Raw genomic sequence first — 27,829 nt, forward strand, 5'->3', positions numbered from 1 at the left:
CTTTAACAGAGGTGACTGATCGTATGAGCTATAGTCGGAATTGGTCTAATGTATACTGTCTCTGTTAGGTCTTCTGTAAGACACCTTTCTATACTGAAGTCTTGCTGATTATCTTCTATTAAGAATAGAGTCACCAGCTGCTGTTACATTCAACAACACAATCTACTGATAATTACCCATCAACATTTGGCACAAGTGTTTAAAGTGTTGCTGAGAGGACCATGCTGCTTAATGTACATTGGACAACTTCAGCTTTGTGCCCATGAACTTTACACACACACAATTTGTCTTTTAAGAGTTTCATATTTTAGTTTTGTTCACAAAATGCATTGCCTAATGAAACATTGCATTTGGTGTATTAAGATGATAAAAATTGAAAGCAAAAGTTCAAAGTGTAAGTTTTCTTTCTCTATCGTTAAACAATTTACAGACCAAACATTCACTGATCAAATAGTCGGGTTGACATTTAATACATTAAAAGTATTTTTACAAATATTGCAGCTTAAAGAAGATGAAGATTTTAGGAACTTGATTTGCATTATACACTGAATTTGAGGATACTGACATCTGTTTTTTTTTACATTTTTAACATATCTGTCATATTTATTAAGCACTTGTGGCAATAATAGTTTCTACCATTATTCTGGGAAATATAATCACCATTTCAATGTTACATGAATTCACAAGTAGCCATGTATAAATGCGCTTCAAGGTGAAAAAGAAATACCTTCTCTCTTGGCTTACCATATCCATCACCAGCAATGCCTCGGAAGCTACCTTCACTTCAAATGGTTCCTGAAATTAAAATGCCATTTACCATCAGGCACACAGGAATTTTAAAAATTAAGCACATCAAATTAGAAGGAACAACTTTATTTGAATAAGACAGAAAGGACCCATACCGGTTTCTCTTCACTGAAGCAGTGACATGGGATCAGCTGGAAAGGGTCAAGAGAGCTACGGAGAGAAAATGAAGTAAAATGATCAATTCACCGAAGGCATGAGCATGAACAACAGGGGGGGGGGGGGGGTGTCTGAATTTCAGGTTCTGGAGATCCAGCTAGTTCCCATGGCTTGGGCTGAGCTTCATTAATATAAATGTGTAGACCTGCAAACCTGGGAAGGCTACCATGATGCAATTTGCAGGCTCCGAGCCAGGAAAAGGGTAGATTCCAGCTATGAACATGGGGAGAGGGGAAAATTGGGGTCGATGTTGCCTTGCTACACCACATCACAGCTCGCATTATTCTTATGCAAACCCAGAATAACAGCCCTGCTTCTCTCCCCATTAAAATAAAAGTCACATTTAATTTTTTGGCCATCTTTTGTGACACTGTCAGGAATCTCCGTGGATGCTTCACTTTGTAGGCTGTTGAAATTAGTTATTTATGGGCGGCAGAGTGGTTAGAACTGCTGCCTCACAACGCCAAGGACACAGGTTCAATTCCGGCCTTGGGTCACTGTCTGTGTGGAGCTTGCACATTCTCCCGTGTCTGCATGGTTTTCCTCCAGGTGCTCCAGTTTCTTTCCACAGTCCAAAGATGTGTGGGTTAGGTTGATTGGCCATGCTAAATTAACCCTTAGTGTCAGGCGGGTTAGCAGGTTAAATACATGGGGTTACGGGGATAGGGCCTGTGTGGGATTGGTGTCAGTGCAGGCTCGATGGGCTAAATGGCCTCCTTCTGCACTGTAGGAATTTTATGATTGTAGACACTTCATGAATTCACTAGAGCTCCATGAGTTAGCTTAGCTCCCCATGAAAACACCAGGGAAAACATGGCTGTGGATGGGAAGTAAGTTCGCAAGTTAACTGCTAGAATTTTAACTCTGTTTTCCCTTTCCACCAGGTGGATGGAGTTAAAATGGGTCCTGTTAGTTAACTTTTACTGCTTCATTTGAAGAGTTCTAAGAGAAACAGCAGCAATTTGGTTCATAAACAAAAACATAGTACATGTTATAATTGTATATAGCTTTGCTTTGGAACCAAGGTGAGATATCTAAATGGATACAAAATTGGCTTCTTGACAGTAGCCAGAGGGTGGTTTATATAGGGTTGTTTTCAAACTGGAGGCCTGTGACCAGCAGTGTGCCTCAGGGCTCAGTTCTGGGTCCACTGTTATTTGTCATTTATATTAATGATTTGGATGAGAATATAGGAGGCATAGTTAGTATGTTTGTAGGACATAGATGACACCAAGATTGGTGGCATAGTGGACAGAGAAGAAAGTTATCTCCAATTGCAACGGGATCTTGATCAATTGGAGCAGTGGGCTGACGAATGGCAGATGGAGTTTAATTTAGACAAATGCGAGGTGATGCATTTTGGTAGATTGAACCAGGGTAGGACTTACTCAGTTAATGGTAGGGCGTTGGGGAGAGTTACAGAACAAAGAGATCTAGGGGTCACATGTTCATAGCTCCTTAAAAATGGAGTCACAGGTGGACAGAGTGGTGAAGAAGGCATTCGGCATGCTTGGTTTCATCGGTCAGAACATTGAATACAGGAGTTGGGACGTCTTGTTGAAGTTGCACAAGACATTGGTAAGGCCACACTTGGAATACTGTGTGCAGTTCTGATCACCCTATTATAGAAAGGATATTATTAAACTAGAAAGAGTGCAGAAAAGATTTACTAGGATGCTACTGGGACTTGATGGTTTGAGTTATAAGGAGGGGCTGGATAGACTGGGACTTTTTTCTCTGGAGCGTAGGAGGCGGAGGGGTGATCTTATAGAGGTCTATAAAATAATGAGGGGCACAGATCAGCTAGATAGTCAATATCTTTTCCCAAAGGTAGGGGAGCCTAAAACTAGAGGGCATAGATTTAAGGTGAGAGGGGAGAGATATAAAAGTGTCCAGAGGGGCAATTTTTTCACAGAGGGTGGTGAGTGTTTGGAACAAGCTGCCAGAGGTAGTAGTAGAGGCGGGTACAATTTTGTCTTTTAAAAAGCATTTAGATAGTTACATGGATAAGATGGGTATGGAGGGATATGGGCCAAATGTGAGCAATTGGAATTAGCTTAGGTGTTTAAAAAAAAAGGGCAGCATGGACAAGTTGGGCCAAAGGGCCTGTTTCCATGCTGTAAACCTCTATGACTCGATGACCCTAGGAAAGATAGTTGCATGCCATGGTTAAAAATGGAAAATCCTTCCAATTTTTAACCACCTCTATCACACCTATGAAACTGTAATAAGACTTTAAACATTTCTTAATTGACTGCAGGAATTGGATCCCAGCCACAAAGATACTTGCAGCCCTAGAAAACTTCTTCAGAAATTACAAGTACCAAAAATAATTTTGAGCATTTTGATAAATGTATTTTCCACAAGCCTTCAAAATGTTAATGCACCAAACATTTCCTAGAAGAAACATGAAGGAACTGTTATCCTTAATACCTGGCAACAAAAATAGCTAATTAAGATTAACTTTAGGATGTACCACATCCCTGTCCATTGACACAGATCAAACACAAAGCCAAACTTAACATGTAAACAGCAAATACCATGATCAGCTTTCCTCAAATCAATACCTCAGTGTTGTGGTTTCAAAGTTAATATGCCACAATAGTTCTTGGACGAGTTCATACCTCTTTGATTGCCGAGGACCTCTCGCTGGTTTTGGAGGTTTGTTCAACTCTTCCTCATGCCTCCTGGCCATTTCTTCTGCAGTGAGATGCTAAAAATTCACAAAAGGTTTTCAAATTATGCAGTGATATTTGCTGAGGTTCAAAGTTAGTAGTTTGACAGGTAGCCTAGCGAGGAACTGCAAACACCAATGGGCAACATGAAGAAAGACAATGAGTTCTCAAACCTTTTCATTCACGGATCACTCAGGCAGGGTAAAGAGCTTGAAGCCCACCGAGTAGTCCTACCCCATCTACTTTTACTTGCCACCCCTAAAATACTTATCATAATTACTGGGAACTTTAAATATTTTATTTTTTTTGCTACTAAGTGTACTAACTGTGTGCATTAACTTTTTAAATTAAATATCGCAAGTACATTAATTTATGCCAGAAACAAAAGAACAGACATTTTCATATTATAAACATTAATACAAGCAGAGAACAGGTTTATTTGAAATATTTTAATAGGGAAAGTTGAGCAGTTGTTATGGAAGTTAAACTAGGGTGACAGGTCAGCCAAGCAGATTTCATGCACTATCACACCTGAGGTTGCATAAAGTCTAAAACACATATCAAATAAATCAAGTAAGAAGTCTCACAACACCAGGTTAAAGTCCAACAAGTTTATTTGGAATCACGAGCTTTCGGAGCACTGCTCCTTCCTCAGGTGAGGAAGGAGAAGTGCTCCGAATGCTCGTGATTCCAAATAAATCTGTTGGACTTTAACCTGGTGTTGTGAGACTTCTTACTGTGCCCACCCCAGTCCAACACCGGCATCTCCACATCATCACAAATAAATCAACTGCAATTTCCACTTCCTAGCCCAAGCCTAGCTGTTGCCCCAGTCTTGCTGTAGGCAGGTATAGGCGACCACATTTCAGAGGCATTATAAATGGATTTCAACACTGTACTGTTGTCACCAAATAGCTTTATTCCTAACCCTGTACCAAGAAAGTTCACTTGTAAAGCACCAAAAACAGACGAGTTAATGTTTTGGTTGTGGACCTTTCAACGGAATCAGTTTCTCTCTCCACAGATGCTGCCAGATCAGCTGAGTATTTCCAGCATTTTTTATAACACATGTAAATCTGTTACTGGTCAGATCTCCCAAGTGAAGCTGGAATAGGGTAGTTTAAGTCAACTTTGATCAAATTAAGATGTCTTATGAGGAAAGGCTGGACAGGCTAGGCTTGCATCCACTGGAGTTTAGAAGAGTAAGAGGCAACTTGATTGAAACATGCGAGATCTTGAGGGGTCTTGCTGTGGAGAGGATGTTTCCTCTTGTGGAACAATCTAGAACTAGGGATCACTGTTTAAAAATAAGGGGTCACCAATTTAAATCGCAGATGAGGCAAAAACAAATTCTCTCTCAGGCTCATTGCCCACCCAAATTGCAGTTATGAAAAATAAACTTATTTTCCATTTTGTATAGTTACCGTGCATTGTAAATAACTAACAAGCCAAACCAACTGTGCACCACAGGCTCTGGTGAATGGATTTTTTTTTTTAAAACATCAAAGCTGTTACTTCTTTTTAAAACTTTCTCAGTACCTCAAATGTTTGCCCCTCCAGATCCTTTGCATCACGCCAGTTTCCCCAAGGGTCTCGTACACGTCGTCTTCTGGTACGCTATCACAAATAAAAGTTGGCAGAGGATAAAATTCTATCCAAAGCATTATCAATGTATATAATCATTTGCAAAATAAGTGCTGGTGGTTTAAGGCTAAGTATGTACTTTTGATGAACTATGGAGATTAAAATCATAGTAGTTTTTCTTCTATATCTAAAGTTAACTGTATATTAATTGTGTTTAGCTGAATGCAAGAGGTGGGCATTAACTGGAGATTCACTTTACTCCAATAAATAGACAGAGTGAAACTGTTCTTGTTGTAATTAAATATTTGTAAAAATGTGTAAAGATAGGCTCTAGTTTTATCCTTCACCAACTGGTTTGCTGGAATTAGCAAAGGATGGTGAGTTAGAGGTAAAGATTGGAAACAAAGAAAAAAATTGGCCAAAAAAAAGCTCCAACCCTACTGACCAATGTGGAAAATATCAGACAGCAAAAGTAAATTGCGAAGGTATGATAACCCTCTGGCATAGTCAAATTCTGACAAATTTTGGAAAATATGTGGTAATTCTAAGGAGGAATATATCATGGGCTTTACCTGATTATGTACAAGATTGACAAAATTCAATTTGGGAACTTTAGATCAATACCAGCACTTAGATTTCTGAACTGTGTTTCATGTGAACTGGCTACTGGTTCTAACTGTTGTTCCATTCTCTGAGAGGGAGACTCTGCTGGATCAGATGTTTTCTGCCTTGACAAAATGAATGGGGAAAACAGTAATTTCCTTCAACCCTCATGGAATAAATGGAACATTCCATGGAGGCACAAAGTATAGAGGACGCCATGATTTCCAGATTTTGAAACAGTCTAGATACTGGATGCAGGTATTAATATAAATAGATGGACAACAAATACTGGTCTTACCAACAATACTTTGAAAGAATAGAGAAATTATCTTGTGAATCTAAACAAATACAGACTTAAGTCGGCTGTTATTTTGAAAGGTGCGTGTTGGTTGTGGGGTATGTTAGAATAAATAACTTTCATGGAGAATGTTTTGAGAATATAGAATATTTGATCACATTTGAATATCGAGGGAAATATTAATTGAATAACTATTCAAAAAGGAAGAATGTAAATGACATGAGGGAAATGCCAGGGGAATGGAATTAATGTAAGTCGCTTCAATTGATGAGCTTGTCGTGACACAATGGGCCACGTCTGTGCTTTTCTACAACTCTAGTCTTCACAGGGAAGGTCAGGTCAGAAAAGACCTAAAAAATGACAAATGTGTTAAAAATACAACAGAAGTGGAAACTCTACTGCTCCATGCTGGCCATACTTAACTAGTCAAGAATTACATTTCTGCACTTTACTTATTCTGGGTTAATACATCCAACTTACTGTGGAATTATCAAGCACTAAGTGGACAATGAGGGAGGAGGGATGGGCGCAATAAATTGAATGGCTTCCATGTGGTAAAATTCAATGGCTTCATGAAAGAATATTTCAGAACTTTATAACATTTTAACAACTGCAGTGTAAAAGGCTGCTGTAGTATTGTAGTGCAGATATTATGTATATTCCACTTACCATGGACTGTAACCTTTGAGCAAGCAAATATGTCTGTACGCTATCCTTTCCTTCCTCTTTATTACGTGTTCGATCTGCAGGTCGCGGCCGATGATATACTGCCTGTTCTGTGGAAGCAAAAGAGTAAACTTTACCAAAAAATCCATTAACCATATACTGAAATGCTAGAATACTCTTTTCCAATTTTGATCTGTCTGAAAACTTCAACCAAAAATTAATATTTAAGTTTACCACTTTAGATCTACGGTCCAGTTTATGGATTCAGTGGAGAAGGCGATCTGATCAGCTTACAATGCTGTATAATTTTTCAAGTGTTGTCTCCCACCCCCCACCACACCAAACTAGGCTCAGTACCAATGAGTGAAGTCAGGGATTCACGCTCGCCAGGATTTCAATTCCTGATTGTTACCTAATGGTTATTAAGTGAAAATGTCAGCTATGATGCTCGCCAGAGGTGAAACAGCATATGATCAATGTCAAGTACCATGTAGGAATAATAGTTACATAGGCATAGCATTAATCTACTATTGAAACTTACCCCAGCAAGGATACAATGCTTTCAGGTGAGAAGGATGGGGAGAACAAGGGGTAAATAAAACTGTTGAAAAAAAAAAGCTAATATTTATGGAAGTAATCACTGAGCAACTAGCTGGGTTCCAGTCAGCTATGAAGATTCTATTTCTGATGGCACTTTGATGACTGAGTTTTTAGTAACTGTACTGTACAACATTCTGATTTATTAACCATTAAAAAAGTACAATATTTCATCAATATAACTCATCACAATATTCTGTACCAGCTGAGGTTCACTGCCGTCAGAAGCAAGTCTCAAACTGCTGATACCTTGGGGTGGTGAGAGGAATAGATATTAAGAACAAATAGATTTAACTTGAGCAATTATGGGACAAGAGTACAAAATTATCAAATCACCAGTTTAAACATTTCTTCCCCAATCCACAAAATAATAATATAGTAGACAGGGGAAATTCAACCTTTATTCAGACTCTTCAAATAAAATTTGCAATAATAGTGTGGAGGATGAGTTCGTGGAGCGCATTCAAAATAGATTTTGGGATCAGTATGCCATGCAACCAACTAGGGAAAATGTTATTTTTGATATGTATTGTACAAATGAGGCAGGGTTAATTAATAAAATTATAGTAAAGGAGCCTTTAGGGATGAGTGATCAAAATATGGTAGAATTTTATTTGGAGTTTGAGTGTGATTTAGTTCAATGCAAAATTACAGTCTTAAATCTGATCAAAGCAAATCATGTAGGTGAGAGAGTCAGGGTTGGTTAAATGTGTTTAAATTATTTGAAAAACTAGAATAAAAGATACGTATGTAACAGCAAACATTAACTTATAATATACATTCCCTGAAAAGTAGAAGACCATTGGAAAAGTGGTCCGACTGTGCCAACAGGAGAAAGTAAAGAAAGCAGAAAATTAAATGTTACCACAAAGAGCAGTAAGCCTGAGGATTGGGAGGAGTTTAAAACTCGGCAAAGGATGACCAAGAAGTTAATCAAGAGGAAACAGGGCATGAACGTAAATGAGCTTGAGACAAAACAGATAATAAAAATTCTGTAGATATATTTAAAAAAGGTTAGCAAGAGTAAACATGGGTATATTAGAGGCAACGGCTAGAGAAATTAAAATGGTGTATAAGGAAATGGAAGAGAGATCAAACAAAACTTCATATTTGGCTTTATACCCAAACAACCAATTCCAGAAGTAGTGGAAAATCAATGGTCCAGTGTAAATCAGGAACTTAAGAATATTAGCATTAGTAAAGAAATATTACTGAAGACATTAATGGTCCTAATAAGGTAACAAATCCTCTGGATCTGATAGCCTGCATCCTAAAGGTGGTGGCTACAGAGATAGTGGATGTACTGGTTTTGATCTTCAAGAATTTCCTCGATGTTGGAACACTCCCTGCATATTGGAAGGTAGCAAATATAACCCCACCAGTTTAAAAAAAACTATAAAAGGTCAGTTAGCTTTACATTGATAAAGTTTATTTATTTATTAGTCACAAGTAGGCTTACATTCACACTGCCATGAAGGTACTGTGAAAATCCCCTAGTCGCCACAGTCTGGCGCCTGTTCGGGTACACTGGGGGAGAATTTAGCATGGCCAATTCAACTAACCTGCACATCTTTGGACTGTGGGGGGAAACCGGAGTACCCGGAGGAAACCCATGCAAGACCCGGGGAGAACATGCAAACTCCACACAGACAGAGATAGTGGAGAAAATGTAAGAATCTATTATTAGAGTCAACAGTAATAGAATCATAGAATCCCTACAGAGGAGGAGGCCATTTGGCCCATCGAGTCTGCACCGAACACAATCCCACCCAGGCCCTGTCCCCATAACCCTATACATTTACTCTAGCTAGTCCCCCTGACACTAAGGGGCAATTTAGCATGGCCATTCCACCTAACCCGCACATCTTTCGACTGTGGGAGGAAACCAGAGCACCCGGAGGAAACTCACGCAGGCACGGGAAGAATGTGCAAACTCCACACAGACAGTGACCCAAGCTGGGAATCGAACCCGGGTCCCTGGCGCTATGAGGCAGCAGTGCTAACCACTATGCCAACGTACCACTCCACACAGAGATGATGACAATAATTTCTCCCTCAATGTCAATAAAATGAAGGAGATAGTCATCAACTTCAGAAAGCGAAGTGGAGAACATGTCCCTGTTTACATCAATGGGGACGAAGTAGAAATGGTCGAGAGTTTCACATTTTTAGGTGACCAAATCACCAACAACCTGTCCTGGTCCCTCCATGTCGATGCTATCGTTAAAGAAAGCTCACCAACTTTCTCAGAAGACTAAGGGAATTTGGCATGTTTGCTATTACGCTCACTAACTTTTACAGATGCAACATAGAAAGCATTCTTTCTGATTGTATCACAGCTTGGTTCTGGTTCCTGCTCTGTCCAAGACTGCAAGAAGCTACAAAGGGTCATGAACAAAGCCCAGTCCATCACTCAAACCAGCCTCCCACTCATTGATTCTGTCTACACTTCCCGCTGCCTCAGAAAAGCAGCCAGCATAATTAAGGACCCCACACACCCCAGTCGTAACTATATTCCATCTTCTTCTGTCGGGAAAAAGATACGAAAGTTTAAAGGACATGTAGCAAACAGCTTCTTCCCTGCGGTCATCACACTTTTGTGATTACCTCGCAATAAGTTGATTTTTCTCTACACCCTAGCTATGACTGTGACACGATATTCTGCACGCTCTCCTTTCCTTCTCTATGAATATGTTCTGTCTGTATAGCGTGCAAGAAACAATACTTTTCACTGTATACGAATACATGTGACAATAACAAATCAAATCAAATAGAGTCATGACAACAGGGCACTGAAAAATCACAACCTGAATGGGCAGAGCTAATGTGGATTTATGGAAAGGAAATAGTGTTTGACAAATCTAGTAGGGTTTTTGAGGCTATAACTGGTAAAGTGGAACTAATGAATTTAGTTAGTTTGGATTTTCAAAAAGCAATCAATAAGGTGCACAAATGATTATTGCATAAAATAAGGACCCATTGGATTGTGGGATAATATATTGGCATAGATTGAGGATTGGTTAGTAGGCAAAAAGTAGACTAGGAATAGAATGGCCATTTTTGGGTTGTCTTGCTGAAACTAGTGGGTAAATCAAGGATCAAGCTGGTTACAATCAATATTGATGATTTAGATGAGAGGGCAGATGTAATGTATCCAAGTTTACTGACAATGCAAAGTTAGATGGGATAGTAAGATGTGAAGAGGAAACAGATGCTTCAAACAGATTTAGACAGGTTAAATGGGGGCAGAACATGCAGATGTGATATGAAGAAATGTGAATAGACTGACTTTGGCAGGAAAAAATAGAAAAGCAGATTTTTTTACAAAACAGTGAAGGACAGGGAACTGCTGGTGTTCAGAGGGAAATGAGTTTCTGAGTATCCGAGCTTTGACAAAGGGTCATTTGGACTCGAAACTTCAGCTCTTTTCTCCACTTACAGATGCCGCCAGACCTGCTGAAATTTTCCAGCATTTTCTCTTTTGATTTTCAATTTTTGCTTGACTAACATTTAAGTGCAGAGAAAACTCTGTGGATATTGAATTAATGTGATAAAGCAAGACTTTGGAATTCAATTAACTAACAGCTCCATTGCTGGCAGTTATGGTTTTATATTTGTCAACTCACCAGACAGTCTGAAGCCTTAAAGGTATAGCTAATTTGACACGGTTGTAAAAAACAAGTTCTGTGTTTTAGGGATCATCTCTACATTGAGGGCTAGAACAGGAGAAGAATCCTTATTTTCTGACATTAAGGATAGAATTAATGATAATATTCTTGGAATGACTACTTGTCATAGCTCAGTTGTACACTTGCAGCATTTTTATTTTTCATTTCTGCATTTGTTGTTTTTAATTTTCTTTACTCCTTTTTGTAAGCACTAAAGCAGATACCAGACACTTGGTGCACAGTGCAGAATTACACTTCATCATTGCCACACAGATTGACCCAGTTACAGGAACATGTCTAAAAAGGAGTTACAGCACCACCCAAAGGAAGTATAAAATACAATAGCAATAGCAACGACACTCAGGCAGAAGGATTTTCTGTGCCAGAGACTAATAGAAAAAGGTTTAAAAAAGAAATGAAATTTATGGTGGAAAAAAACAAAATTAAAAAAAGAGGATAAGAGGACCAAATCAGTTATTCAGACTACTAGGAAAACTCAGTCTGACAATTTGAAATTATTTTAACTATTGAGATGGTGCCATATGGTTATTATAAAGGAAATCAAAACCAGCTCTCAATGTTCATTTTACATATGGGATTTTCTCCATGGAGTCCACAGCCCATTACTGTAATAAAACTGGACTGTGAATACATTGAAATTTAGAATTTGAAAAAAAGCTTTATCTTCCAAATAAAACTTATGATAAGCTCACCACAGCCAAAATTTATAGCTCCAATTAGTTCTAGGTACGTGTGTATCCGTCCAATGCAATTCACATCTCCACAATTTTTCAGTCCTGGGCGCACTGATGTTTTATTCAGGTATTTGGGTTTAGACTTCTCCCTGCAGGAACAAAGCATAAGCCATCACACTGCAATTTATGACTGTCAGGCATTTTTGTTACTGAGACACTAGAGACAGAGATTTTTTCAAAAATAAAAGTCAGATGTGTCAAATATGATAAATTATTAGCTGCTGCATGTTGCACATTTGAGTATTGCAACCTTCTCTTTCATATGGAAACAAATGAACAAGAAAGGGCACATTCCATTTTATATTACTCCAGAAAATAGGTCTTCAAGTACAAATCTGGTAGCAAAAATAATTGGGGTGCACGGGAAGGAGCATGGCCCAGGTCAAAACATACCCACAGAATAGCATAACAAGGGTTTCCCCACCTGCAGATGTAGACCCAATCTTGGGCCAGCTGTCTGGGAAGCACAAGGAACCACTTATCTGAAGATGGAAAACTAAAAATAAATCTATCTGCACTGTGGGTGCATAGCATCTGGGCAAAGATCTATTTAAAGTGGACAGAACAGTTACTATTTGAACCCTTTGTCCATCAAACTACCTTTATAAGGAGAAGATAGATACCACCAGTAAAAGTAAGTGGCATGTACCAAGACTAACTGAATGGAAAATGAGCAAAGCATATCGCAACAGTGGCACAGTGCTGAATATCATACAGTAGGAGGTGGCGGTACAGTGGCACAGCGGTTAGCACTGCTGCCTCACAGTGCCAGGGACCCGGGTTCAATTCCAGCCTTGGGTGACTGTTTGGAGTTTGCATGTTCTCCCTGTGTTTGCATGGGTTTCTTCCTGGTGCTCTGGTTTCCTCCCACAGTCCAAACATGTACAGGTTAGGTGGATTAGCCATGTTAAACTGCCTCTTAATGTCCCAAGATGCGTAGGTTAGGGATATGAGGGGTGTGGGCCTGGAAAAGATGCTCTGTAGGAGAGTTGGTACGGACTTTATGAACCAAATGGCCGCCTTCTACACTGCAGTGATTCTAAGACAGGCACACGTGTGCTCTCTCTCCACCCCTCCCCACCAATCCCTTTGTCCCCACAACGTTTGCCAGTAGATCCATGACCCAGGCAAATCCAACTGAGAGAAAAATAAGAGACGCTCAGAAAATAAAATCTCCATTGGGAATACAGTTCTGCAGAGTGTATTTCACCAGCTGACAGTACATTGATTGTTCAAAGATATTAGCTAAGTTGGAAACTACATGAAAGATTCCACTCTCCCAACTCTTTTTATCAAATTGATGTGAAGCATATGATTATTCATCTGTGGCAAACCCAATTACAAAGTTACATTTTAAAAGTTATTTCATAACATGCACAATTTTTCAGAAAAATCTGGAAAGCATTTCTATTTGAGAAACAACATTATTTAAATACATTTATTGGCCGCAAAATTTGGCTCTATAGCCTGGTACTTTCAGCACCTGAGGTGCTGATTAAGGAGAAAATGTTTTCACCCACATCTGCACAGCCCATGACAAACAGCTCATTGTTGAGGGTGTTAGTGTGGGCATCACGTGTGTTGCTTGAATATTCCGGATAGGTAGACTATGACGTTAGTTAGCCTCTAATACAGATTTGGTGTCCTACTTTCCATTTTGGATCTTACCGCTGTAACTAACACCCCCACTTAAAACACGCACATCTGAACATGCAATGAGCAGCATTAGGGCCACACCGACCCAACCCCCCCCCCCCCCCCCCCCACCCCCACACAGTGCATTTAAAAGCATCATCATCCAATTTGTCATTCAGTTGCTTATTACTGGTTCCTGCTGAGTTTCTGCAATCACTGGGTGCTTGCAGTTCATTAAAGTCGATAAAACTTTCAGGAAATGGTGCTGGACGTAGTGCTAGCCTCACACCACACAGCACGTTCAATGCTGACTGCTTGTTGCAACCATTATAATTAGCAGACAACATCTACTTTGTGTGCTTCCTGTTTCACTCTGAACGCGCACAGGAATATTGCACACCACGAATCCTCACACCCGATTTAAGGGGCTCTCCAATTTTATCCCCCTAGAATCTCAGCTCACTCTGGCATAATTCAAAACCAAATTCCAATTGTACTTTTGATTTGGTGCAGAACTGTCAAAGAGACAGCAAAATAATCTTAAAATGTGAATACTTTATCAGATATGTTGTCAAACATTTTGTAAATAGGCTGCCTTTTCTTACCACTGATCCAAGATGTAGTTGCGAATTTTCAGAAAGCGTTCTGGTGTTTTTGATGATCGCCCTTCAAAGAACTCAGGGATAGCTTGTTTTTCATCTTCTGTGATCATGTTCTTGTCCAATATTACTTCTTGTGCAGGGGGTTTCAGTATTTCCCCTTCTTCACTATCACAGTTTTCTTCATCCACTTCCATTTCACAAACTGGTAAACCATATGCACAGATGTCATTATGGATTTTCTCTTTTTCTTCCATTTGACTGAACTCCAGAAAATCTGGTACTTGCACTATTAATCCTTTATTAGTTGTCTCCAAAGGACGCCCACATTTACCATAGCCTACAAAGTCTACACTGGCTGTTTTGACCGATGTTTCATTGCCTTGGTGGTCATCCATCATGGACTTCAAATTATCGATGTTACTATTAGTTGTCTCATCATGCTTGGACGCTTCCTGCATGTCTGACATCTGTAAACACTTTTGCAAGGCCACAGCAGAAGTGGGAGAAATAACCAACGATTGATCTACTTCTGAAACGCTGTAACCATAAGTAGTCACCTCCGGTTCATCTATCTTTAAATCAGATTGAGTTTCTGTTCCTTTCTGCCCCTGACGGCCATCACTGTCACTATCGGTTTCATCCATGACATCCACATCTTCATCATCAGACATATGCTCAATCTTAACAGCATTGACAGTGGAGTAAGCCTGACCTTGTGATGATATAGAGCTGTAATGCCCTGATCCTATCTTCAAAAGGTTAGCTCCATTTCCAGACACAAGTGTTGTTTCAGCAGTCCAGATATTTGTCTCTTCCACGGATTTTTCAATTTTTGCCTATGGGATTAAAACAAATATATATATACATAAACTTCACACCAATGATAAAGAGGTCGAGTCTTTTACACAGATACTCCCCGTTTCCCAACAGCCTGCACTATAATCACTTGCAACTACAATCCACATAAACTCGGTTTTCTCAAAATCATGGTAACTAATAGACTGCAACAATCATCTGGTTTTTTTGCTTTTTCAAACTCCAACTTTTTGTCTTGTGCAAATGGAAGCCTCTTGCTTGTTTTGGAACAGTTGTATGTGATTTGTCCTGGAAGTACTACAGTTGAGACAATTTCAATCTAATCCATCAACTTGGCAGGCTTGGGCTTGGAGACTAAATCGCAAGTCTCGGGACCACAGTGCTCCATAATGTTTAGTGTACAGTGTGCTTGAGATCTTCAATTATAGCATGATGACTTTTTTCAGTTTGAACTTTATTCTGGATTTAACAGTAAAAACAGAGGTATCAATAATGATTCTGAAGACCATCACTGACATCCCCTTAACTTAGCTGACTCTGCTCCTCTTAGATCTTTGGGCCCCAATAGGTTCCTCACCCAAGAATCAGTCTGATGGGCAAGCTTGTTTTCCCTTTTCTTGTTCAACAGAGAGCGCTCTCGAGGAGACTACATGCCTTAAGAGGAGTAATGAAACCTGCTGCTTCTTTCATGGGAGCATGAGGGAGGAAGGGGTCTGGATTCTGAGAGTGGGTATCAATCCCCTATTCCCAGCAATGAAGTTATGAGGTCATATCCCAACTCAGGAGAGTCTTTAGATGGGATGTGGGAGGGGATCCAATACCAAGGGTGGGATAAGCAGGGAGTCAGGGTTGAGGACAGCAAGGATGAGGTTGGTAGCGACCAATGACAAGGATGCAGACAATATTATAGTTTCAAAGGGAAGCACTCTCTTGTCTCCTCTCCACAAATGGTGCTTTAAAGACATTTAATTTTAACTGAAGCTGTCCTTATTTCCCGAGACCCAGGAAACCCAGCTGTCCAGGCTTAAACCTGCACAACAGATTAAATATAGGTTTGCAGCATAATTATTCTTAAATGGACAACACGTCTCCTGGAAGCTAGTTGGCTACCTGTCCCCATTATACTACCTGCATTAAATCCAGAGATGGAGAGGTGGATTGGGGTTGCTAGTATACAACTTTTACATCTCACCCTACCCCAATCCTCCAGACCATTGGGTTCGAACATCATCGTCATCTGTCATAGTTTGACAAAAACTGTGCAGAAATTTGTGATATCCAGGAACATAAACAAGCCACCTTCATTGTCTGGCAGAACAACCAAGGTTGCAAGTCAAGGAGGCAACATTCCAACAGCCCAAGGCTGATGCCCAAAGATAGATCTGGAAGATAAAGGAAGCTTGAAGGAAAAGCCATAGAGATCCAACAGTATACTGAGCATCATGATATGTGAAGCTTTTTGAAGTAACCGGAGCCATCTATAGATCAAAGTCAAATGAACAAAACACCTTCAGTCACAGGATGGTGTCTCTCTGCTTAATGATGACAATGCTATCCATCAATGCTGGAAAGAACATTTTCAACGACCCACCCCAACCGTGATTCTACAGTGGTACCTGACACTATCTGAGCCACCCCCAGTACCTTCTGTTAGTAATCATGGGAAAACCACCATTGATGGGAGAACTATGGCAAGCAATCAAATGAAAGAAAAATAACAAAGCCTGAGGCCCCCTTGGTATTCCAGCTGAGGTCTTCAAAATTGTTGGGCTTTTGCTCACATCCAGACTCCATGCACTCAAAGAACAAAGAAAATTACAGCATCGGAACAGGTTCGGCCCTCCAAGCCTGCACCGTCCACGCTGCCCATCTGAACTAAAATCCCCTATCCTTCTGGGGACCGTGTCCCTCTATTCCCATCCTATTCGTGTATTTGTCCAGATGCCCCTTAACAGTCACTATCATATCTGCCTTATGGAATTTTGAGGATGATAAACTTTTCCTCAACTTCAGGAATGTGACAGTTGTAACTATCTTCAAGAGAGATAAATCAAGCTGTGGGAACTATCGAGGTACTTCCCTCTAATGCACAGTAGGGAAAGTCCTGACACACATTCTCCTGAATTGCCTACTTCCTGTGGCTGAGGAAATCCTCTCAGATACAGTGTGGTTTTAGATCTTCCAGATGAAACTCCGACATTGTTTTTGTTGCCAGGCAAATCCAAATAAAATTCTGAAAATAATGCCAGGAGCTCTTCATTGCATTCATCGACCTGATCAAAATATTGACTCAGTAAATTGAGAGGCTCTGTCGATTGTGCTCCAGAGATTTGGATGTTGAAGAAACACCATCACAATCCTTTATGATGGTATGACTACAACTGTCTTGAGTGGGAGATCTGAAATAGTTCCCTTTAGTGTTGGGGCTAACACAGCCTTGCTGGATGCCAGCAAGGCTCTGTGTTAGCCCCAACACTATATACGATCTACTTGACAGTCACTTTTCACCTTATCAAAGATCAACTACCCTCTTGTGTAAGCATTGAATATTGATTAGACGGAGAACTTTTTAACCTTAGTTGATTCAACTGTCCATCAAGATGCACCCTGTTTCGAATCCAAACACCTTAATGGTGAGGCATAGCGGCAGCAGAGAAGGCAAGAAATCATATCCTACATTCTAGATCCCACTATCTCGTGAGATATCCTGCCCCATGTGCCCAAAGATCTGCAGGTCAGGAACCGGCTTGTTCAGTTCATGAAGGCCTATGGCAGAAACCCACCACCCTGAGTAAACATCATCCTCAAATCAAGGGACTGCAGAGGACAAAACACCAATCCACCCATGCTGGGAGTTAACATTTCCCAATATATTTGTTTGACAGTTCTAATGTTTTTAATGGTATATCTACTGTGAAATATTAATTTCATAAGTGATATGTGATTAAGTAAGCCAGAAATGAAAACACCACAGCTGTTATAAATTATCAGATTAATAATTTTGAATAAGGATAATATCATGCTGATAAAGTATTTAAATAGCATTTAATCCAGTTTCAATTTTTTTTATGAAACATGGGTTAAATAATGTACGATTCATGTTGATTTTCATACTAAAAACATTTGAATTATACAATAAAATGAATTAACGTAAATAAGACAGGATGAATTTAGTACAACAATTGTGAACTATTTGATGACTTGAATTACTTCACTTTGAATTAAGAACTGAGATCCTACATGTTTTAAACATGCTTCAAAGGTAAGATTTACCAAATAAACTAATGCCATAAGCGATGTTTCCCCAAGTGGCTAATATCTAAATTATTATTTGACACCATCATGCTTGTTACATAACCACTTTCATGATACAATGGAGCTTCGGTAATGACTTAGCTGGTAAATGTTCTGATTAGTGTGGAAACAATTCATACAGAACAGTAATCACAGGTGCCAGACCAATTTGTGGCAAGCTAATCGCTTTCAGCCATGACAGCAGTTGGGACTGCTACAGTTGGCTGCAGTGGATCCATCGAGAAGCATTCAATTAGGTTTCGACCAATGTCCCATTTAAAATTTTGTTGTTCTGCATGGCTCATTTTTTCCAGTGCACAGGTCCTTTAATTTGTTTTTGTGCGGATATGCCCACACATTATTATTTATCAAAGAATAAGGCTTTTAGCAGGTTGCATGGTCATGCACCACGCAGGTTAATAGAACATCGAGTCTGACAATCCCACATTCAATTGTTATTAGACGGGACAAATACCGCCCACTTTGATGCCCCTATGCTTTATGTGCCTGCCCACATGTTGTCTATACGCAATACATGAAGAATGCTTGCAAATGCATGATACCTAAACACTGCTGCAATCATGGGATAATACCCCAGCAAAACCTGGTACCTTTATGAGAAGAGGGCCTATAAATAACAATAAAGACAAGCAAAATTATCTTTGCCTATGTTCACCTTGCTCTTAAAGTATTGTCTGGCATAACTTTTCACTTGCAACACAGTCCGTGATTCAATTAGCTTTGCAATCTTCGTCCATCTTCGACCAAATTGGGCCTGAAAGTAAAACAAATTAGATTTTATAGTTCATGCTTAATGCACCATTGAAAGCACATCCAACAAAAATTGTGGTGCAGAGCTTAAGCTGCAGTTTTCATCAGACTTAATAAGAAAGGACAGGATGGCACAAAAGGTTAGCATATTGCCCTTTCACTCTTGGATGTCATATCCAGGCAGGACTGATGGAATAAAGTGTTCTTTCTGTGTCATCCATAAAGGTATTATTCCGACCAGACAGAACAGAGATCCTCAGTATACAGATGCCTATAATTTGATATGACGAGCACAAACTTGACAACCTAATTTAGTGCCAGTCATGTCAAGTTACATTAAGACAGCTATATGGGAAATGGAAGAAAAACACACAAACAAAACACAGCTGCCATAAGAAGAATGATACGCTCCGGAGGATGGGGGTGAACCATATTGTTGTAATAAGGTGAAGTGTTGTACCATGCCCAGTCCAAAAGATTTCGACAGTTAGAAATTGTGGCGTTCAAGAATACAGCCTGCTACTCACTCTGTGATACGACAGCAACACAGCACTCAGCACTTTATTTCCCCGACGCCTGTACCTTGAAAGAGTTTTCAGCGTATGTGACTTAGCAGATAAAAGCACTTAAAATTGATATTGAAGAAATCTGAAATCAATTTGACCAATGCATACCTCAACTCTCATTTAAGCACAACTCAGATATTTTCTGGATTTGGAAATTGTTTTGGGAACAAACTACTGATTTTCTGAGTGATACAAGAAAAACGGTCTGATTTAATGTAGACACCAATTTTAAGAGGAGAAATTTACATTTTCCATTACTGTGACCAAACCCTCCAACACTAACAAGAAAAGTTTGTTAGAAAAATGAAATAAAAACTTGACATTTTGTTATTAATTCAAAAATTGGTAAATTGTATTAACGTAATGGATTCATCTATTTTATTCTCATGCAGATACCATTAAAAAAATGTTTAAAATACTGTCAAACTAGACAACATATCAAATAGATTGTTGGCTTGCATACTCAATAAACCTGTTACATCTAGCAATGACTGCTCTAATATTTATTCATTATAACAGAATCTACACTTGGGGGTTAGATTTGATAGGATTGCCGTATATCCCTCTGCCAATACTTTAGCATTATATGCCTGCAGGGCCTTCAGGAAAATACCTTACTAGACCTATTTATTGTGTATTAAGATTAGCATTGGCATTGGAAATGAAATATAATTCTGAGTAAAATCCTGGTAGGATTAGCACATATTAACATCTATAGGGCAAACTATTTTTGAAAACCACGTTTAATCACAGCATTTTGCTTTTTATTAAAACTTACTTGCTATTAAAGTAATACAGTTACTGACAGATTTGGATCTCCAGTTGATTTATGAAACTAATCTGAAATTGACAAAGCAAATATTGCTAAAATATGCTGACTACCTCGAGATCCAATATATTTTGCATTCATCCTGTTATATTGATTAAATTGTAATAGATTATGTTCAAAGTTTTAGATGGTAGCACAAAAACTGACAATTAAAATGCTTTCTGGTACAATCAAGAAAGACACGGTGGTTGTGTTACGATGGAATGAGGCATGAGTGCCTGAGGCAGTTTCACAAGTAACATGATTATCTCACCACATCTACTGAGTGCAGACTTCAATTTGAAAACTTAACGAAAGTCATATGCTCATTTCTTTCTTGCACCTATGAGATTATGCATCTACAGGAGCTGGGTGCCCTAACATATAAATCTCAAAAGGTTAGTATGCTGGTACAGCAGGTGATCAGGAAAGCAAATGGAATGCTGTTGTTTATTGCAAGGGTGATGGAATACAAAAAGAAGTTTTGCTACAGTTGTATAGGGTGTTGGTGAGAACACATCTTGAGTACTGTGTACAGTTTTGGTCTCCTAACTTAACAAAGGATATAATTGCATCAGAAACCATTCAAAGGTAGTTCACTCGATTACTTCCTCAGATAAGTCTTACGAGGAAAGGTTGGACATGATGGGCCTGAATTCATTGGATTTTAGAAAAATGTGAGGTGAGCTTTCTGAAACATGTAAGATCTTGAGGTGACTTGACAGGGTAAGTGCTAAGGAGACGTTTCCCCTTATTGGAGAGACTAGAATTAGGGGACACAGCTTAAAAATAACAAATCTCCCATTTAAGTTGGAGTTGAGGAGAATTAATTTCTCTCAGAGGGTAGCTTTGTGGAATTCTTTTCCCAGACAGCTGTGGAGGCACTGAGTTACATGGATTCTTAATAATAGTAAACTACTGCAAATGTTTGAAATCTGAAATAAAAACAGAAAATGCTGGATAAATTCAGCAGATCTGGCAGCATCTGTGGAGAGAGAGAGACACAGTTCACGTTTCGAATCCGTATGACCGTTCGACCTGCTAAGTTTATCCAGCATTTTCTGTTTTTATTTTAGATGGATTTTTGATTGACAAGGGAGTCAAAGGCTACAGGGAGCAGACAGGAAAGTTGAGGCTACAATCAATGAGCTGTGATATTATCAAATGAGAGTAGGCTTGAGGGGCTGAACGGCCCAATACCAATTCCTAATTCATATGTTCACATGTACATGTTGTTATGTTAGTAAACTATTAAAAATCAATACTTCATGCTGCTGCCCAGGTCACGAAGAGCCCACCAATACTAAGATTTTCTGGTTTAAGTGACAGTGGCCATCAAGGTAACGTTAATTCAGTTAGAGATATGATTATTAACATCTTGCAGTTTTCATCAAGGTCAGCTGCAGAGTACACAATCAAATAGACTTAATGTATCAATGTGTTGATTCCAGTTAATACTTTATCTGATTGCCCAGTTTTGGGCTGAAAAGAATCCAACCATTTCACCAGTTCTCTGCATTACTTTTCAAATTTTTAGACGAAAGTCTTCATTATCCAAAACAACTAAAACAGTTAGGTCTTTATTCTGATCTAACAAATGTTTAAAATAAATGCAAACTGTACTATACAAATCCATGTTCTTGCATAATTCCTACTATAGTTAATTCTGCTGTCTCTCCCTTTGGCATGAGAAAGAACACACCATTCATGTTTTCCAAAGTCAAACTCATGCATTGTGATTTATTTATTGAGACAGCACTGTTGGGAGTCATATTAAAATTTCCTTCTACAACTACGCCTTAACTTCAGTTTCTGAAGATGATTCTCTGCTGCATTTTTCCTTCACAAGCAATATTTGTGACCTCTCTGTCTAACAAATTCGTGTCAATCTGAGAATTGTTTTGTGCTATGCATTTCCAGCCACTATGAACTGACTGGAGATGCTTCACAGTAATTTCATGCAGGAACATTTATCTGACAGAGAGAGGAAATTTCCATTCAATGTCAGTGGATTGAACCCCAAGGACAGAGGGCTAACCTGCTGTTGCATTTCCAGTTATTCAAAAAAAATCTATGACCTGATTTTTGTGTCAATAATAACATGGCAATGCAACCTAGTACCATTCTTTCTTTCCCAACTCCTACACTTCATTCGCAATGTAAGCAAAATATAGTTGTTACACAAGACAAGTTGGGCGACAAAAACATCCCGTCTTACAACTATTGGAAAATGAACTGTTTTGGCCAATTTTCTCCAATCTCCTAAAATAACTGGCGCTGTTGGCATGGTTTCACTGGTACAACAGCCCTTCAATATATTGCCAATTCTTAACTTATATGCCAGATCATGAGTGTTCGGCTATTAAACCGTAAAGAACATCATCAAAGCCAAGGAAACTATAATCACCCAGGGTCCATGCATATGCACTTGTCATCAAGATAGTGATCAAGACCAAGAACCTTGATTGAATCTTCAGTTCCCAACTTAGTAATCACTGATGTCCATGGGCGGCACGGTAGCACAGTGGTTAGCACTGCTGCTTCACAGCTCCAGGGTCCCGGGTTCGATTCCCGGCTCGGGTCACTGTCTGTGTGGAGTTTGCACATTCTCCTCGTGTCTGCGTGGGTTTCCTCCGGGTGCTCCGGTTTCCTCCCACAGTCCAAAGATGTGCGGGTTAGGTTGATTGGCCAGGTTAAAAAAAAAAAATTGCCCCTTAGAGTCCTGGGATGCGTAGGTTAGAGGGATTAGTGGGTAAAATATGTGGGGATAGGGCCTGGGTGGGATTGTGGTCGGTGCAGACTCGATGGGCCGAATGGCCTCCTTCTGCACTGTAGGGATTCTATGATTCATAGTTGGGCCTGGCTCAGATGTTGCCCTGGAGGTCAGCAAACTCAAAACAGACCAGAATCGAGCCCGAGTAAAAGCCATCATTTTGATTAATTGTTACTTTAATCTCTTACCAGCCCTTGCTCAAAAAGGTCTTTCTCCTCAGGTGTCCATCGTGCTGGCCAAGAATTGCTTGCTGTTCCAGGAGTCCTAAGGTGAAAATTGAAGCTATGTCATTAACTAAATTCAGCTTCATGCAATTTTAGATTTTAATATTACATAGAGAAAATAAGGTAACTTTCTTTAAAAATTGGGGGTGGGATTGTCCACAACCCCCACAGTGGGAGATTGTCCACGATTGGCCGGCAGCGGGATGTTCTGATTCCACTGCTGTCATTGGGATTTGACATTGAATTCACCCGCTACCACCACCGGGAAACCCGAGGCAGGAATTCGCCATTGGCGGGACCAGAAGATCACACCAGCAAGGATGACCAGAAAATTCCGGCCTACGTTTACAACCTCTCAGATTCTCATCTGTTTTTCAATTCTCATTTTTAAACATATTCTGCCTTGAAAACACTTTTGTTTTTATGTTGCGAGTTTACAGATGTTCTACTATTTCCATATTGTTAAAAAAAGCACTAAAACCTAGTTTAAATAAGTATTATTGCATTTACAGTAATAAAGTAAATTAAAGAGCTCAGAAGTATGCAGTTATACTAATTATATTCTAGCACAATCCAATTAGGTATAAACAATTTAATAAGAGACCATAAAAGTAATTTTATAAATCTAGGTTCCATATATACTAAAAAATCTTACACACATGTAAATTTCCTCTTCTCAACTACTTGACTTCTTGGTGTCAATTTATTACGTCAATTTTTCTCCAATATAGTTTCCTATGTCCATATGAAATACAGAATTTATGGAAACTTGTCACAATGTACTTATACGATTTGGCCACTGATCAGGCAAATTTGTAAAATCTCCATTAATATTTCAATTTGAGTGATTTTTCTGCTCAGACAAGTTGATGTTTAACTTAATTAAAAGCTTTAAATTCTATGTTTTTTTTGATGTGGAAATTAAAGGCATTTCCTCTCCCCTACTCCTTTATGGGAACCGTATGTCCCCTTGTCAGTGCACTGTTCTGTGTCTCTTCCAATTGCCTACTAAGCTCCAATTGAATCCGAGTCCTTTAAGATTTCAGGCCTGTTTGCAACTGTTAACCACCCAGGCCCATTCTCAATTTTGACTTGCTGCCTCCTTTGCTACTGCTTCATGCTTGCACTGCACGGCCCTGTCCCTACTGGCCAGCACTCATATATCTTAAGTCTACTGCTTTCGTCCCTGTCGACTGGCTGCTCTGCCGCCGTTAAAAGTATTTTTATGCAGCGATATTTTTATAGAGATATATAAATAACAAACCACTTGTAAAATAAAATTATATTTTAATGCTGTACACCTGAACCATGTTATCATGGAGAATTAATTCCAATGCTTATGAGAATGCTAGATAAATTCTGTCCCAAATTATTCTAATTCATAATTGCGAAAAGAGGAAAGTGAATAATTCCTGCAAATTTAATCAAGCAGTTGATTTTTAGTTTCATCCACTGAATACTACATTATAAATTAGAAAACATTTTATAACATGACTAAGTGTTTGAATTTTATTGAGGAAACTGCAAATTATCGCGTCCTTTGCTGATTAGTATAATCTTTTGTATCTTTCAAATAATAATTACTTGGCAATTTATTGATGCAAAATACAATTATACTTTTAAAACCATAAGACGGTATAAAGGGTTTGGCTTTCCACAAACAATACAGTTGCATTATACTCAGATCAACTGTTTCTCATATACAATTAACACATGGAGTATGATGTTTGTATTTTCCTGTTAATGTGTTTCAAAGATGTGAACAATTTAGGTTTAATCTACTGGTCCCAGCTCACTTTTCTACAAAAAGCAATGTGTATCATTAAATTTACCCAGAAGAGCTGAGTGCCATTTAATTTAATAGATATTTAATGTTGCCTCTTTTCTACCCATATGTTCACTTTTTAAAAAAAACAATGCCATGGTGAGTTGAAGGGCAAATTAAAAATTGGTGGCTTCCCTAATTTTACTTTTCAGGTTCCAATCAAATAAAAGAAGCTAGTGCTTGAAATTGAAGCAAATTCTCTTGAAATGTTGCAATTCAGGGATCATGTTTTGTTTAGAGATGAATCAACATTAATCAACATCACAGGGGGCTTATTTTTCTGATTTCCTTGTTGCCAATGTATGTGAACAGAATCATGTCTGGTTTTGCTGCATTTGTGTTTGGCACAAATCTGATAACATTCAGCTTCAGTGACAATTATAATATGGGAATTGGGTCAGTTAAGGTCAATGAACATGAAGTTGTCAAGTGTCCAATGTTGAATATGCTAGATCAGATATCGTAAATTGGCTAACACCCTGAAGCAATGGGGAATGGGCCATCCTGAAAGCTCTACTGAAAGTTTGCCAAATTGATCACTAACAGTAACTATGCACAGCAGCAGATGTTTATCTATTCTGTTTGGAATTACAGTAACACTTCATTGTTTCTAAAGAATGTTAATTCAGTGGCACAGAAGCAATCAGTGAAAGCGGCACCAATACACCGTGGATTGCTTTTCCATGTTCTGCCAAGTGATGTGCAAAGAATGTTTGATTTTTACTAGAAGACAGTGTCGCTTTTTTAAGCGCAGATTAAAAGTTAGCTGAAGAGAAAAGGAAATCAAGTTTGCATTTACATTGCAACTATCATGACCTCAGGACATTCCAAAGCACCTCTTAGTCAAAAAAAACCTTTGAACTGTTGTCATTATTGGAATGTAGGAAATGCGGCAGCTAATTTGACACAGGAAACTGTCACAAACGTAAGTGTGATGGTAACCAGATAATATGCGTTAGTGGGGTTGATTGACAGACAAATATCAGCCAGAACATTGGGGATAATTCCTCTACTCTCTTTCCAAATAGTGCCGGTGTTGTTTATGTCCAGTTGAGCGCCCAGTCTCATCTGACAGTGCACCACTCCCTCAATACCGTAAATGCAGTGTCAGTCTGGATTACATGCAGGGTTAATAGCAGTAAAGTTAAACCAATGCAAGTAATGTCCATTATATGCAGTATAGTTAAAAGTATGAGTATCATGTCCATGCTCATGGACAAACTGGAACAAAGGAATATCTTTAGCTCAACAAAGAAATCGATCCTCACATCATTTGCAGGATTAATTCAACTGCAATTAGTTCCTGCCTACGAATAACTTCAAGGCAAATGATCACATAGGAAACTAATTTTTAACAAGGAAGAATGGATAACAAAAGGTCCATCATCTCGAGATTATTAATAGGCAAGATGCTCGAGGGAATCATTAGGTGTGCAGCATATGACCATTTAGACAGAGAAGACCAGAGAAGCCCAACTCAGCTTTCAGGAAAGAACGTTGCATCTTAACAACTTGATTGGATTTTCTGAAATCACCAGGATAGTAGATGAAGAGCATTATTCATCTAGGCTTTCAGAAAGCTTTTTATAAGAGGCTTCTTTCCAAATGGGATCTTGTGAAATTAATAGTAAACTGCTACAGTGGATTGAGAAATGGCTGAAAGCCTGCAGACAAGAGAGTGGTGGTAAATGGATCTGCTTGGAGATTGGTTAGAGCGGCGTCCCACAAGAATTGATCTTAGAATTATATACTATTTTAATTAATAATTTAGGTGTAGGTGTTTGGGGAATACAAGTTTGCAGACAATAACATGATACGTGCAAGAGTTAGTAGTGTAGATGATGCTCATCTGCTATAAGCAGATTTAGTTCTGCTGGGGGATTGGGCCAGTATTAACAAAGAAATGTACATCCTACAAGGAAAAGGGTGACGTGCAAGGGGAAAGGAGACAAGGAAGGATCAGAGGTTCCACAGACGACAGGGGAAAGTATGAAAGAAAAGGGGAGACAGTAGAGATAAGATAGAGGGGAAGAGATGTAAGGAGAGAAATGAAATATGGAGAAAAGAGAAAAAAGGAGAAAATTGAGAGGTGAAAATTAAAATTACTCCACCTTTAATTCTTCCCTTATGAACTTTAAGTCCAACCGCTCCTTTTCCCTCTTCTACTCTGACCCTTTCACTTCCCCTCTCTCTAACTCACCCCTCCCACTTAAAGCATCCTCACTGGCAGGAGGTTATAATGACAATATGGTAAGTTTACATTACAAATGTGGGTATGGAAAATGATAATAAAACTATAACTACACGGGACTTAAAATAGAAAAAGAATTACACCGATGCCGTCCATTCTAACTCCACTTCCCCAATATCAGGGGCGGCACGGTAGCACAGTGGTTAGCACTGCTGCTTCACAGCTCCAGGGACCTGGGTTCGATTCCCGGCTTGGGTCACTGTCTGTGTGGAGTTTGCACATTCTCCTCGTGTCTGCGTGGGTTTCCTCCGGTTTCCTCCCACAGTCCAAAGATGTGCGGGTTAGGTTGATTGGCCATGCTAAAAAAATTGCCCTTAGTGTCCTGAGGTGCGTAGGTTAGAGGGATTAGTGGGTAAAATATGTAGGGATATGGGGGTGGGGCTTGGGTGGGATTGTGGTCGGTGCAGACTCGATGGGCTGAATGGCCTTTTTCTGTACTGTAGGGATTCTATGAT

General features: G+C 39.2%; 1 protein-coding gene across 1 annotated transcript in view; it reads right to left on the minus strand.

Moving 5' to 3' along the window:
- Positions 1 to 27,829, minus strand: part of mysm1 (Myb-like, SWIRM and MPN domains 1) — a 67,270-nt gene that overhangs the window by 26,747 nt on the left and 12,694 nt on the right. The window contains exons 6-14 of the mRNA XM_078218487.1: positions 23,263 to 23,338; positions 18,833 to 18,931; positions 14,050 to 14,882; positions 11,768 to 11,898; positions 6,793 to 6,899; positions 5,178 to 5,255; positions 3,588 to 3,676; positions 903 to 957; positions 745 to 795 (exon numbers count right to left, since the gene is read on the minus strand). Coding sequence (XP_078074613.1) covers positions 745 to 795; positions 903 to 957; positions 3,588 to 3,676; positions 5,178 to 5,255; positions 6,793 to 6,899; positions 11,768 to 11,898; positions 14,050 to 14,882; positions 18,833 to 18,931; positions 23,263 to 23,338 — 1,519 coding nt within the window. The remainder of the gene's footprint in view (positions 1 to 744; positions 796 to 902; positions 958 to 3,587; positions 3,677 to 5,177; positions 5,256 to 6,792; positions 6,900 to 11,767; positions 11,899 to 14,049; positions 14,883 to 18,832; positions 18,932 to 23,262; positions 23,339 to 27,829) is intronic.

The sequence above is a fragment of the Mustelus asterias genome, chromosome 8 (genome assembly GCF_964213995.1).
Source record: "Mustelus asterias chromosome 8, sMusAst1.hap1.1, whole genome shotgun sequence".
Lineage (NCBI taxonomy): Eukaryota > Metazoa > Chordata > Chondrichthyes > Carcharhiniformes > Triakidae > Mustelus > Mustelus asterias.